The 14,529-nt window shown below is 42.7% G+C and overlaps 1 protein-coding gene across 1 annotated transcript in view; it reads right to left on the bottom strand.

The window, feature by feature from the left end:
• LOC118402296 (probable G-protein coupled receptor 158) overlaps positions 1-14,529 on the bottom strand; it is a 96,651-nt gene that overhangs the window by 16,811 nt on the left and 65,311 nt on the right. Inside the window, exons 5-8 of the mRNA XM_035800387.2 lie at positions 12,600-12,668; positions 7,551-7,660; positions 5,938-6,176; positions 2,201-2,339 (exon numbers count right to left, since the gene is read on the bottom strand). Coding sequence (XP_035656280.2) covers positions 2,201-2,339; positions 5,938-6,176; positions 7,551-7,660; positions 12,600-12,668 — 557 coding nt within the window. The remainder of the gene's footprint in view (positions 1-2,200; positions 2,340-5,937; positions 6,177-7,550; positions 7,661-12,599; positions 12,669-14,529) is intronic.

Here is a 14,529-nt window from a genome sequence, read left to right as displayed (position 1 = left end):
ACACTATATATACAAAAGTATCTGGACACCCCTTCAAATTAGTGGATTCGGTTATTTCAGCCACACCCGTTGCTGACAAGTGTATAAAATCGAGCACACAGCCATGCAATATTCATAGACAAACATGGGCATTAGAATGACCCATACTGAAGAGCTCAGTGACTTTCAATGTGGCATAGGATGCCACCTTTCAGTTCATCAAATTTCTGCCCTGCTAGAACTGCCTGGGTCAACTGTAAGTGCTGTTATTCTGAAGTGGAAACGTCTAGGAGCAACAACTGCTCAGCTGCGGAGTGGTAAGCCACACAAGCTCACAGAACGGGACTTCTGAGTGCTGAAGCGCGTAGCAGTCGTCTGTCCTCGGTTGCAACACTCACTACCGAGTTATAAACTGCCTCTGGAAGCAACTTCAGCACAAAAACTGTTCATCGGGAGCTTTATGAAATGCGTTTCCATGGCCGAGCAGCCGTACACAAGCCTAAGTACATCATGTGCAATGCCAAGCATCAGCTGGATTGGTGTAAAGCTTGCCGCCATTGGACTCTGGAGCATTGGAAAAGCATTCTCTGGAGTGACAAATCACACTTCACCATCTGGCAGTCCGATGGACGAATCTGGGTTTGGTGGATGCCAGGAGAACGCTACCTGCCCCAATGCATAGTGTCAACTGTAAAGTTTGGTGGAAAAGGAATAATGGTCTGCGGCTGTCCTTTCATGGTTCGGGCTAGGCCCCTTAGTTCCATTGAAGGGAAATCTTAACGGTACAGCATAAAATTACATTCTAGACGATTCTGTGGATTAAGGTTAGAGTTAGGGCTAAGGTAAGGATTAAGTTTAAGGTTAGGATAAGGGCTAAGCGTCAAACATTAAATGAGGCAAGTGAATTTACAAGAATTTGGGCTTTTTCATATCCTTGACTAATTCAACGGGGATCATGGCGCCGAGGGACGGCGGTCAAGGTGCCACAAAAGTCTCTCTCCTTCCGTCCCTCCATCCCTCTATCAACTGCTCCTCCGATAATAAGATTCAACCTCATTAATCATGTTAGTCAAATCAAATCGTATTTGTCATGTGCGCCGAATACCGTGAAATGCTTACTTACAAGCCCTTAACCAACAATGCAGTTCAAGAAATAGAGTTCAGCAGTCTTAGTCATGTTTTTGGCATTGGTTGAAAAGCAACATCACGACTCCCTCCATCCCTCCTCCTCTCCTCCCTCAATCCCCTCCTCCTCTCCTCTCTCCATCCCCTCCTCCTCTCCTCCCCCCATCCCCTCCTCCTCTCCTCCCTCCAGCCCCTCCTCCTCTCCACCCTTAGTCTGCCAGCCCTTATCTCTGGGCTCCAGCAACCTGGCTGCTCTCTCCGATCCCTCAGAGATGGTTTCTTTTTGGGGTTCGGTTCATCTGAGACATTCATAAGGGTGCTGTCTAGAATTTTACATTTAGGGGACAGATTTACAGTAATCGAACCCCCCTCCCCTCCCCTCCCATCACTGTTGTAATATTCAATGTAGGCATATTCAATCAAAGCTGGTTTGTTATTGGGTGAGGCATGCCAACATGCAAACCTCTTCAGATACAACCCCGGGGTTAAATTGATGGTTATGCCATAACCTTGCTGGTTTGTTCCGCATGACAATGGACTTGTTTATGCTCATACTGTACGTACGCCAATCCCTTTCATTTGGGATTTGTAAAAGGTATTAATTGGACCCAGCTGTTCGTGAGCAGCACACACACGACCCCTCCTCTCTCACACACACACAACCCTCTTTCCCCCCACCCCCCTTCCCCACAAACACTTGTAGTTCTCCTGGTGGTCAAATGAGGAGGTGGCTCATCAAGCCAGTGCCAACAACCAGTGTCAGCTCCACCAGCAGATTCAAGTAGAGGAACAGTTACAGGGCATAAGGAGTTTATTTTAAGCCGTGGCAGATTTATGCACTGTCTGCCTGGTGCAGGCATATTTTATTCACCTCTGTTCAAGTGGCTTATCCAAGCTGTCCTGCTGACTATTCATTTGCTTGATGGGAGGGAGTGCTCTATTCTGCCTTTTAACTGGGGATGTTCTGCTCCTGTTATTCTGCTGCTTAGAGGCCTATATCGTTTCTTGATTATGATTATAAACTATAGGGTCACACATTTGTAAGGGCATACACAGTATGGACTCTCTCTCTCTCTTTCTCTTTCTTATTACTTACTTAATGGTGTGGAATATTGCCGATATGAGGAGTTCATTGTATATGGCAACAGTCATGTAGCGTGGTTCATGGAAGGCTGACGGTACGGTCCGGACAGCATAGCAGAGGTACACTCCCCACAGGAGAAACAGGAACTCAGCTAGATAAGGAGAGGTCAACAATTCATTGTCCTTAACTCTAACACACAAATAGTAGAGATACACAACATACAATGACTGGAAATTTAAAATGATATTCTGTAAGATCTGCATTATTTACGACAACCATTGTTTGCTTTGGTTTGCACAAAATGGCATACATGTAACTTGTTATTTAGCAATACAATTCAAGGGTCTCCACGTGTAGGGCTGGCACAATTATCATATGATTGTGTAAAAAAAAAAAAAAATTGTCATAATACATACATTTTAGGAGAATGAGGGATTCAACTTTATATTCAAGTAGATATAGTTTACTCAATAGCAGTTTTTCATTTTGACATGAAGTGGGTAAAAGTTGGTAGAGCATGGCGCTTGTAACGCCAGGGTAGTGGGTTCGATTCCCGGGACCACCCATACGTAGAATGTATGCACACATGACTGTAAGTCGCTTTGGATAAAAGCGTCAGCTAAATGGCATATATATTATTATTATTATATTTTATGAGCAAAATGGCACGGTCACCCACTTGTTTTTGAGACAGGGGTGTCATCAAAGCTGTGTTGTATTCATTAGGTATGTCTTAACAAATGTTCAAATATGCATTATGATACATTACAAGCTGAAAAAAAGTTATAAAAAATGACAATTATGACCATAACCGTGACCATTTGCATGACAATCAATCGTTATCCAAAATTCCATAATCGTCACAGCCCTATCCTCATGTCCTGTCCGTTTTGAAAAGGCCACAATTCAGCAGGAAAGAATTGGCAAAATTCAAGGACCTCAGCCTGTCAAGTGTTGATGGCTGCACATCATGTAGTCACTAGCCACTGACAGTTACTAATTTTGCTGCGCCCGTGAGAGTTCCCCTTTCTCTCAACAGTGATTTCCCACTGCTTGACTGCCAGCCCACTGCCTCATTGACAGATCTCCTGCTGGATAGAGAGATCCTCTCTATTGTCCAAAGGTAGCTGGTAGTTAGCAAAGAGAAAGGAAGTCTGAGTCTCTCATCTTGGTTTATTCTACATTCTAAGAACTGTACTTAGAACTGCCATTATCCTAAGTTCTCTGAACTGGTCTCAGAACTGTAAGACAGTCCAAGTCTCTCTTCTCTCCTTTATTCTATGTTTTTAGAACTATTCTCAGAACAGCTCAAAACTGTTTAAAACATTTTCCGTTGCATGCCCAAATGAATACGACCCACTTTTCAGAACTGTTTCAGGACTGATTCACTGTTATTCGGGAGCCCATAACGGTGATGCTAATTTATATTCCATTTCCAAGAACTGTTATCAGAACTGTAAAGCAGTCCGAGTCTCTCATCTTTCTGTTGTTCTACATTCTCAGAATTACTCTCTATTGTCTGCCCATAAAAACAGCCCTAATTTACATTCATTCAATAATTAACACCAAAGACAACAGGGATCATGTCGGATTGCGGATTGTCATCTGTAAATAGTGATTAGAGTGTATTATTATTAATGTTTTGTGAATCATGATGACTAATTATAAGCTATTTAATATGTCATCAGTATGCATGGTGAGCTGTTTGTAAATGCTGGTGGGAGGAATAAGTCATTTCTTATTAGATGAACACTTTTTTTTCATTAACTGATAAATCATTTTTATCATTATTGTAGAACCACAAAACAATACAAATAATAATTGTATGTTCTCTTTTGAAAATTATTTTCCTGTACAGCACCTTAGCACCTTAGAAGGGTGGTTTTCGCCCACGCGTTTCCAGAAGCTGTCAGAACAATCAGCGGGGCGGCTGACCCCCTACCCCCGACCGATCTCTCCTCTTCACCATTTCTATTTACAGGCACTCTAGCTGTCTCTGCCTCCCCTGCGAAGCTGCACAATGTTCTTACGCCTTATCTCTAATCAGTTGGAGAAAACACTCTCCGCATCGCTGTCCATATCTCTCTCAAGGTCCTCTGACAGAGCAGAGCACATCGCTTCTCAGGGATCCATCCTCTTTAAAAAGGATTGGATGATAGGTCCTGTGTCTCAGCTGCCTGTCACATTCCCCTCTAGAAGGGGCTTGGCAATTCTCCAATTCTTCTCTTGTTATTCGGAGACTGGAGGAGTCCATTTGTGTTCCCACCTACAGTTTGGCTTTTGGGAATGATGAAACAAACAACAGCTCCAGTGGCGATGATAATAGGAGTAGGGCCTAGTATCAAATAAAGTACAATTTTACTGGTTGAAGATATTATTGCGGGTGTAGCAAAATGCTTATGTTCCTAGCTCCAACAGTGTAGTAATACCTAACAATAATCTTTTTAAATATAGAAATATTAGAATGAGCAATACCAGAGTCCGGAAGACGATCAAACTTGACTATCTAGAGGAAGTAAAAGTCGTAACAAGGTTTCCGTAGGTGAACCTGCGGAAGGATTTTTTTCTACCAACAAATCTTCCTGTTCCGAGTTATGTAGGTCTCATTGTGAACATTCCTGCAGTCAGCAAACTTGAGACATCTGTGGAATTGTTTTGTGTGACAATACTGCACATTTTTAAATGGCTTTTAATTGTCCCCAGCACAAGGTGCACCTGTGTTATTATCAGGCTGTTTAATCAGATTATTGACATGCCACACCTGTCAGATGGATGGATTATCTTGTCAAAGGAGAAATGCTCAATAAAAGAGATATAAACAAACTTGTTGGCAAAATTTGAGAGAAATGAGCTTTTTGTGCGTATTGAAAATTTAGTAGATTTTATATTTCAGCTCATGAAACATGGGACCAACACTTTACATGTTGCATTTATAATTTTGTTCAGTGTATGTACAGTGCCATTCTTACATGGAAGAAGTTTGGAACCACCAAGACTCTTCCTAGAGTTGGTCGCCTGGCCAAACTGAGCATTCATGGGAGAAGGGCCTTGGTCAGGGAGGTGACCAAGAACCCGATGGTCACTCTGACAGAGCTCTAGAGTTCCTCTGTGGAGATGGGAGAACCTTCCAGAAGGTCAATCATCACTGCAGCTCTCCACCAATCAGGCCTTTATGGTAGAATGGCCAGACGGAAGCCACTCCTCAGTAAAAGGCACATGACAACCCACTTGGAGTTTGCCAAAAGGAACCTAAAGACTCTCAGACCATGAGAAACAAGATTCTCTGGTCTGATGAAACCAAGACTGAACTATTTGGCCAGAATGAGAAGCATCACGTCTGGAGGATACCTGGCACCATCCCTATGGTGAAGCATGGTGGTGGCAGCATCATGCTGTGGGGATGTTTTCAGGGACTGGAAGACTAGTCAGGATCGAGGCAAAGATGAACGGAGCAAAGCACAGAAAGATCCTTGATAACAACTTTCTCCAAAGCACTCAGGACCTGAGACTGGGGGGAAGGTGAAGGGTAGAGTACGGGGTGGTAGCCGTCTAGTAACAGTGACTAACGTACAGGGCAGGGTACTGGGTACTGTTATAAAACCAAGATAATGAAAACGACAATTGGCGTAACCCGCTACAAACATAAAATGGAACGTCACAATTACATCATTTCAACCAGTTTTTAGCTTTAATGATGTCATTTACCCGCTGGGTATTGACTAGGGGTCCACACTTCCGTCACAACTCACCGACTGCCATCATGTAGTCCCAGCGGTCGAGCAGGCACATGCTGAACTGCAGCCCATCGGGGGTGAGGCCCATGTTGATAAGAGCCAATGTCAGGTCAGGTGTCTGACACACGGCCGAGGTCCAGGCCACCAGGAACCACAGCACTACTAGCAAGATGACCCCCAGCAGACGCAGCACCCGCCAGCTGGTCATGTATGGGGTCCTTTGGGCTGTACGGGACAGGAACACCTTCAGCACCCTGGAGGAGGGAAGAGAGAGAAGGTTTTTGTTGTTCCCAAATCCCAACAGGCAAAATTTGGCATCTAATGGCATCATTTTCTGGTTTTATGATTCTCATTGAGAAAAACATAGAACTAGATTATAACCAACAGGTCTCTGTTATAAACAGGTAAAGATATCCTTTTCATTAGTGCTTTATCATTATGTATTTAACAAATTATGGAACTTGACACAACTAACACTACTTTAACTGCAACTACTGTACTACCACCACTACCATCCCAACATTACTCCTTCCACCACTGCACTTTCTATCGTTTTGGTTATTACTTGTTCTATACTACCTGTACTGCTACAAGCCCCTGCAAGCACTAGTATCTCACTGAGACGTGTGGGCTAGATTAGCATAGATATATAATGAGGAGATATTTTGACCTTTGGGTTCTCTGAGGGAACAACCATGATTGATCCTGTCTCAGATCTGTGTGTGGGATTCCCCTGACACTGAGGTCATGGATCGAGCTTTCTACACAAGGAGGAATTTAATTGGTAATTTAGTCAGGTGAAGTAGCATGCTGCCCTTTGGCCCATCTTTTCTGCACTGCTCTCAAAACTATACTGACTGAAGTGGGGGTGTACCCCTTCCCGCCAAACACACAGGAGCAAACACACACACACAGGCGCAAATACACACACACACACACACACACACACACACACACACACACACACACACACACACACACACACACACACACACACACACACACACACACACACACACACACACACACACACACACACACACACACACACACACACACACACACACACACACCTATTTCTTACACACACATGGTCAGATTGAGTTGTTTCTCTACTGTCTCAGTGAAATGTAAAAAGGCCAACATGAGGGCCAACTCATTTCCAGAAGAGGAGAGTGGAGAAAACTCTAAGTAGTTCTGTGTGATTGAGAATGTAAAGTGCTACCTTTGCCTCTAAGTCCTCTCGCTTCGACAACTAAGAAGCAAAATAGAACGACTGCAAACCAGGACCAATTCTGAGAAGAACCTGAATATGAGAGAGCGCTCCACAGGGCAAACTCATCAAGGAGCATCATTGGGAAAATTGGGGGGAGAAAGGACTCAATGTTCTGGGCTGACTACTGCAGAAGTTATCCAATTTGGCCATATGTCATTGGTTTCTCTGCGTGATACATCTGGGGTGTATTCACTAGGATAGGTCGTAACGGAGAGGGACCTACCTGATTTTGCAGTTGCAAAACGTTTTCTACGGTGCAAAACATATTGTTGTTGTGTGTACTTATGAATACACCCCTGTGATTTAGGTTCCTTTGGCAAACTCCAAAAATAGAATGAACATACAAACATACCTATAAAGCTTCAGGATCACTGTTCCGTAGGCTGTGGCAAAGCCCAGGAGACGCACCCATCTCAGGAGGATACAGCGGAACATGCTGGGGTTGAAGTACAGTATCATCACCTAAAGACAAGTGGAGATGCACATTACTTTGACTATATTTTAATTTATGTTAAAAAAAAGAGTGGGGCAGTCCCACTCCTTTAGTATTTTCCCTAGTAAAAAAGTGTAGTGAAAAAGCAAGGAGAGTGTGCTAGAGTGGATTGGATTCAAACCCATACCTACAGCGGTACATACAGTTGAAGTCGGAAGTTTACATACACTTAGGTTGGAGTCATTAAAACAGTTTTTTCAACCACTCCACAAATGTTTTGTTAGCAAACTATAGATTTGCAAGTCGGTTAGGACATCTACTTTGTGCATGACACAAGTCATTTTTCCAACAATTGTTAACAGACAGATTATTTCACTTATAAATCACTGTATCATAATTCCAGCAGGTCAGGAGTTTACATACACTAAGTTGACTGTGCCTTTAAACAGCTTGGAATATTCCAGAAAATGTAATGGCTTTAGAAGCTTCTGATAGGCTAATTGATATAATTTGAGTCTATTGGAAATCAGCCAAGACCTCAGAAATAAATTGTAGACCTCCACAAGTCTGGTTCATCCTTGAGAGGAATTTCCAAACGCCTAAAGGTACCACATTCATCTGTACAAACAATAGTATTCAAGTATAAACACCATGGGACCACGCAGCTGACATACCGCTCAGGAAGGAGACGTGTTCTGTCTCATAGAGATGAATGCACTTTGGTGCGAAAAGTACAAATCAATCCCAGAACAACAGCAATGGACCTTGTGAAGATGCTGGAGGAAACAGGTACAAAGGTATCTAATTGAGTGTATGTAAACTTGTGACCCACTGGGAATGTGATGAAATAAATAAAAGCTGAAATAAATAATTCTCTCTACTATTATTCTGACATTTCACATTCTTAAAATAAAGTGGTGATCCTAACTGACCGAAAACAGGGAATTTTTACTAGGATTAAATGTCAGGAATTGTGAAAAACTGAGTTTAAATGTATTTGGCTAAGGTGTATGTAAACTTCTGACTTCAACTGTAACTATTATGTCAACCACACAACCAGTATGTCAGCCAATTTAGTAACGTCCTTCTCATGAGCTAGTCTACATATTTGAGAATGTTCAAGTTGAGCTGTTGTCCCAGCTCCACAGACTGAACTGCTTTGCTGGCTGTCAGCAAAATAACAAGCACCAGGTTTTAGACTCTTCCACGATACTCACAACCTATCCCTGCAAATAAGTGTGATAGCCACCCCAATCCCATTTCCTTCCTTGTTTACATATTGTATGTACTCTACAAATCAGACCTGCGTTCAAATAGTATTTTTTTTAAATTTAAATTCTAAAGGTGCGCTCGATTGAACTTGCATGACACAATGGAACCAATGGAATAGTCTCAAAAAGTGAAAACCCCAGCCATCTGGCCCTCCAGTTCGGCTAAATCAAAACACTCAAAGCATTTGAGAGGCAACAAATACCATTTCTAATCCAGGTTTAGTACAACCTTCACATTTCCACAGATATACACTATAGCTCCCAGAGATACAGTTTTATCTGGTCTCTATGGTATATTCCACAATTCGAGGTTTGCAGTGTGGCCGTTTGAGAGATGGCAGGTATCCTCTATAATTAAGCAGAGCGACAGCACCTGTCCCCTGCGGCGAGATGGCAGAACATCGGCAACCAGCTTGCTTAACTCGCAAACAGGGGAAATGTTCTCGTGGATATGGGATGAAACAATGGCACAGTGCCACACACAACCCGCAAAGCACATATCACACTTCCATGATATGAGAGGAGGCCTTATTTAGCTGCAGAATTCACTGGAAGAAAATGTTGGTAAAACTTTACCTGAAAGGTACCTAGGTAAGGACTTCATAACGCATTCATAACCCATACATACCACATTCATAACCCATACATACCACATTCATAACCCATACATACCACATTCATAACCCATACATACCACATTCATAAGCAATACATAAGGACACCTTCATGATGATATGACAAGCTTTTCTTGAAGGGTACCTGCATAAGGACTTCATAACACATTAGGCCATCCATAGGCCATTCATAAGCAGTACATCTAGGCGCTTATGTCAACAAGTTGCCTGCATTATTAATCCTTTACCCAAAGGTTTGCCTATATCAAGCACTGTCAACACAACATTTGTACAAAGTTTTGATTTACGCACGCATCTCTCATCTCGGTGATAGGGAAATAGGTACAACTACAGACTACGGATTTAAATACATGTGCGTAATGTAGGAAAGATCCACAATTACTACTAGTACACCCTAATTGCATCCACTTGTCATGGCCAGAAGCAATAAAAGCAACACAAGACTGGCAGCACTGGAGATCTTTAAGTTTTACGTTCCTCCAGGAATAAAAAAGCAAGTAAGTGAGTGTACCCTAATTGTCCAAGATGCATTTATATCCTATACATTAAGAAGAAATACTATCAATATCTTTTCACCACGGGCTCCTGCTCATCATGCATCATGACTGTAAATGTGATCGAGGGCATCAAGGAATTGCTGCAGTCAGCTGACATGTATCCCTGGCTGTAAGCTGGCTTTTAAAGTTCCAAAGCTTTCCATTTGCATGCGAGTCATGAAAAGTGTATATAAAGCCACGTCCATATGTGGAGGGCTTAGAGTGGTGACGCTATTGGTAAAGTAAATGACTGCAGCCACTTATGAGACACATTAACTGGTTGGTACACAGGCAAGAGACAGACTCCTGTATATCATACATGTATTGCCAAGTTGGTTTCCTTCAAAGTTACTTATATTTTCCTAATGTACAGTAGTATCTGAGGCTAGAAACGGGAATGTTATGAGTTTGATTGAGGAGCGAAATGTAACAGTGTACAGAGCACGCACACACACACACATACACATACAGCACGCCCAACAGCAACATCACAACAACACTCAAATGACAACAATGGGATTCATATTGTATACCCCTCCCAAACATAGCCACCAGTTACATACTCATTAACTGCATTTGATCATGTTCTTCATAAATGTTACAACTTCTAATGATGGTGAGTGGAGGAGTCAAGCGCAGAGAGCAGTTAATTCAGTACGTGGATATTTTATTCCATAGACTGTGATTCCACGACATGCAAAACACCAGGGCGCATGAAACAACACGTCCTAAAACCTGACAAAAAAAAATACTGATCACACTCATACATAGATAACAGGAAACAAGCCCGCACAAATGCCCTTAAATAGCCTACAAACAAAAACTTACTCAAAACAGGTGTACCCAATTAAACCCAATAAACAGAAACAAACGGAAAGGGAACCGATGGCAGCTAATAGGCCGGCGACGACGACTGCAGAGCGCCGCCCGAACAGGAAGAGGCACTGTCTTCGGCGAGATTCGTGACAATAAACTCACTTGTACTGATAACCTCGTTAGTATTAGTTGTATCCAGGCTTCTGTAGTAACCAAGCCCTGTCCATGTAGAACAGCAAATCTCACATTCCTCCATGACAAGTCAAAATACATCACGTCCCAAACAAGACGTACAACTAGGCCAAACATACGCAAGCACACACGTGCTATAGCACACACACGCAATAGCCAGCAGAGTATAACTTGCATGGGCCACTCAAATGAGCGAAAGAGAAGGGAACATGTTTGTTTCCAGCATCAACCTGCTAAGGTGGCTTCCTCTACTTTCTCCTCTCCATACCCCCAACTCCTCCCAATAAATTAACCAGCAGATGTATTTTTAATACAAGTTGCACTAGAACTTGACGGACTCTTTAAAAATTGAGCGCCACGGCAGAGCAGCTGCACTAAGCTGCGGCTGTGGCAACAGCAGCAGCAGGAGGAGAGCACATCACTGTGGAAGAGAGAGAGGGAGGGTGAGAGAGAGTGAGAGAAAGAATAGAGAGAGATAACCAGGGTTGCATGAGCACATTGGAGTGAGGAGTTCCTGGGTCCTGTGGCAGAAGAGATGAAAAGGGGGAAGTATATTTTGGGGGGATGGAGTCACTCCACTTTGGTCCAGGAATAGCCTGAGGTGCAGAAACTTTGAGGACTGGAGTGGTGCACCCCTGGTTTAAAAGTATATCACAACGATAATGATGACAACCAAACCATAGTAGTATTGTTGATAAGCTTAGGTTTATCTCCCCATTTGTGTGGAATGCAACAAAAATAATGTTCAGTAAAAAAAAACATGGTGAGGTGAGGTCTCCCAGTGCATAACGTGGTTACTACGTAACATTGTTACAATATAACGTTGTTACCATGTTGTCACTATGCTACATTGTTCCTACGTTACGTTGTTACTACATCACGTTATAATAAAGTTGAGTTATTACTAAGTTGCATTATTCCTAGGTTACGTTATTACTAAGTTACGTTATTACTAAGTTATGTAAATACTACACTACTACAGAGACATTGCTACAATTCTAGCCTGAGAGGAAAAGACCAATCTCTAAAGCTTACTTTAGCCAACAACACCGAACCTCACCCTTGTCAACAAACTTTTAATAGTCCCTCCTGTGTGGTTTACTTCTCTGGCTTTGTTTTCCCTTTTTCTTTTATAATTTTCCAAATGTGTTCTCTAGACAGCTGTGTTTTGCTGTTGGCAGCCATTGAAGGTATTTGAAGTGAGTGAATTTGAAATCCCTGTAGCTCCATAAAAACGCCATGCAACGTTGGCTGTAAGCTCCCCGTCTGTTAAAACTCTGTGTGGCGCTCCAGGTTGGACTGTACGACACACTTTAAACCATTACTCACACACACCAGCTGTGTTGTCATCCAGGATGTCTGTGGCTTGTTTTTTTTGTGTCATTTTAAAATATCGCTGTGATATATCAATTCAGAGGGACTGTGGACAATGGACAGGCATGCAGACGGTCAGAGACACACAAATGCACACGCACACACAAAGTCACAAACAAACACACGTCTAAATTGGAGACTTACGGTAGAGTAGAGAAGCAAGGCTCCAAACAAGATGGCTTCCAGGAGGATAAGACCAGATGCTCGGATCCTCTACAAAAAAAGAGCGAGAGAGAGAGAGACTCAACAGTAGAGAACAATAGAGGGCACTCAGCCATGCAATCTCCATAGACAAACATTGGCAGTAGAATGTCCCGTACTGAAGAGCTAAGTGACTTTCAACGTGGAACCGTCATAGGATGCCACCTTTCCAACAAGTCAGTTCGTCAAATTTCTGCCTTGCTAAAGCTGCCCCGGTCAACTATAAGTGCTGTTATTGTGAATTGGAAACATCTAGGAACAACAACTGCTCAACCAGGAAGTGGTAGGCCACACAAGCTCAGAGAACGGGACCACTGAGTGCTGAAGCACGTAGACATTCTAGACGATTCTGTACTTGCAACAGAGTTGCCACAAACAGAGACAATGCCCCCATGCACAAAGCGAGGTCCATACAGAAGTGGTTTGTCGAGATCGGTGTGGAAGAACGTTACTGGCCTGCACAGAGCCTTGAACTCAACCCCATCTAACACCTTTGGGATGAATTGGAATGGACGAGTGTGAGCCATGCCTAATCGCCCAACATCAGTGCCCAACCTATCTAATTCTTGTGTGGCTCAATGGAAGCAAGTCCCCGTAGCAATGTTCCAACATCTAGAGAAAAGCTTTCCCAGAAGAGTGGAGGCTGTTAAAGCAGCAGGGGGGGGGGGACGAGCTCCATACTAATGCCCATTATTTTTCGAATGAGATGTTTGAAGAGCAGGTGTCCACATACATTTGGCCATGTAGTGTAACATCCATATGTATTTATTTTATTTTAACATTATTTTACCAGGTAAGTTGACTGAGAACACGACCTGGGGAATAGTTACAGGGGAGAGGAGGGGGATGAATGAGCCAAATGTAAGTCATAGAGTTACTAGGATGATCTACACAATCATATTACATGAGAGACATTGTCATCCATTCACTCATTCTGAATCTACTCGGCTGAAAATAAATAAAGAATTTGACTCAATGGCACAACACAATGGATATAAATTATCAAGATTAGTCCCTTTGTTGAACTGCTCTGCTACCAATCATGTTAGTGAAAATGAGCGAGGGCCACTGGACAACTCTGGGCTTAATTTAATTACTCATTATATCCTAGAAGGCAATGTATTTTATGTATATATGTAAATTCACACACCTCAAGGGACATCTCATCTGAACTGCATTTCTGAAAGATTCTTATATGGAACAACCCAAGCTTCGAATCGTGGCATATAGCTGGATATACAAAACAAACGGCCTGGCATGTGTGGACTCTCTAAGAGACAACCATATTGGAATATCATATACAGGTTTGTTTAACCCTATCCTATAGTGTGTCAATAACCATCATTGCTGTGGAATACGTACTGCAAAAGGTGCCCTTAGGATGAGACATTAAATAGAGTTCTTGACTCTGTGGTCGCTAAAAATCCCATGACACTTAATGCTTGATTATGGCTGTTAACCCCAGAGTTCTGGCTATACTCACCCTGGGCCCTCCCCAGTTTTAAATTGGCCCAATCACTCATCACCTCTCCACAGTGGAAATGGATTCCGTGTGATGTACATTCTGGCACAAAATGGCTACCATGCATCACCTGGGTGGATGTTACTACAAATTGGTGTTGGATGGAATAATGAGTTACTCCAGATCAAGGTAAAGTGCTTTGAGACCAGATGAAAAGCACTATGTCAATGGAATCCATTACCACAACAGAAGACCGTCAAATGTTCCCAAGAACTCTAAGGCTGTCACAATGACTACCACCCTGTAGCACTCACATCTGTAATCATGAAGGGCTTTGAAAGGCTGGTCATGGCACACAACTCCATCATCCCAGACACCCTAGACACAATCCAATTTGACCGCCCCAACAGA

Source organism: Oncorhynchus keta, chromosome 23, assembly GCF_023373465.1.
Source record: "Oncorhynchus keta strain PuntledgeMale-10-30-2019 chromosome 23, Oket_V2, whole genome shotgun sequence".
In the NCBI taxonomy this organism is placed as follows: domain Eukaryota; kingdom Metazoa; phylum Chordata; class Actinopteri; order Salmoniformes; family Salmonidae; genus Oncorhynchus; species Oncorhynchus keta.
This window is presented reverse-complemented; position numbering and strand designations above follow the sequence as displayed.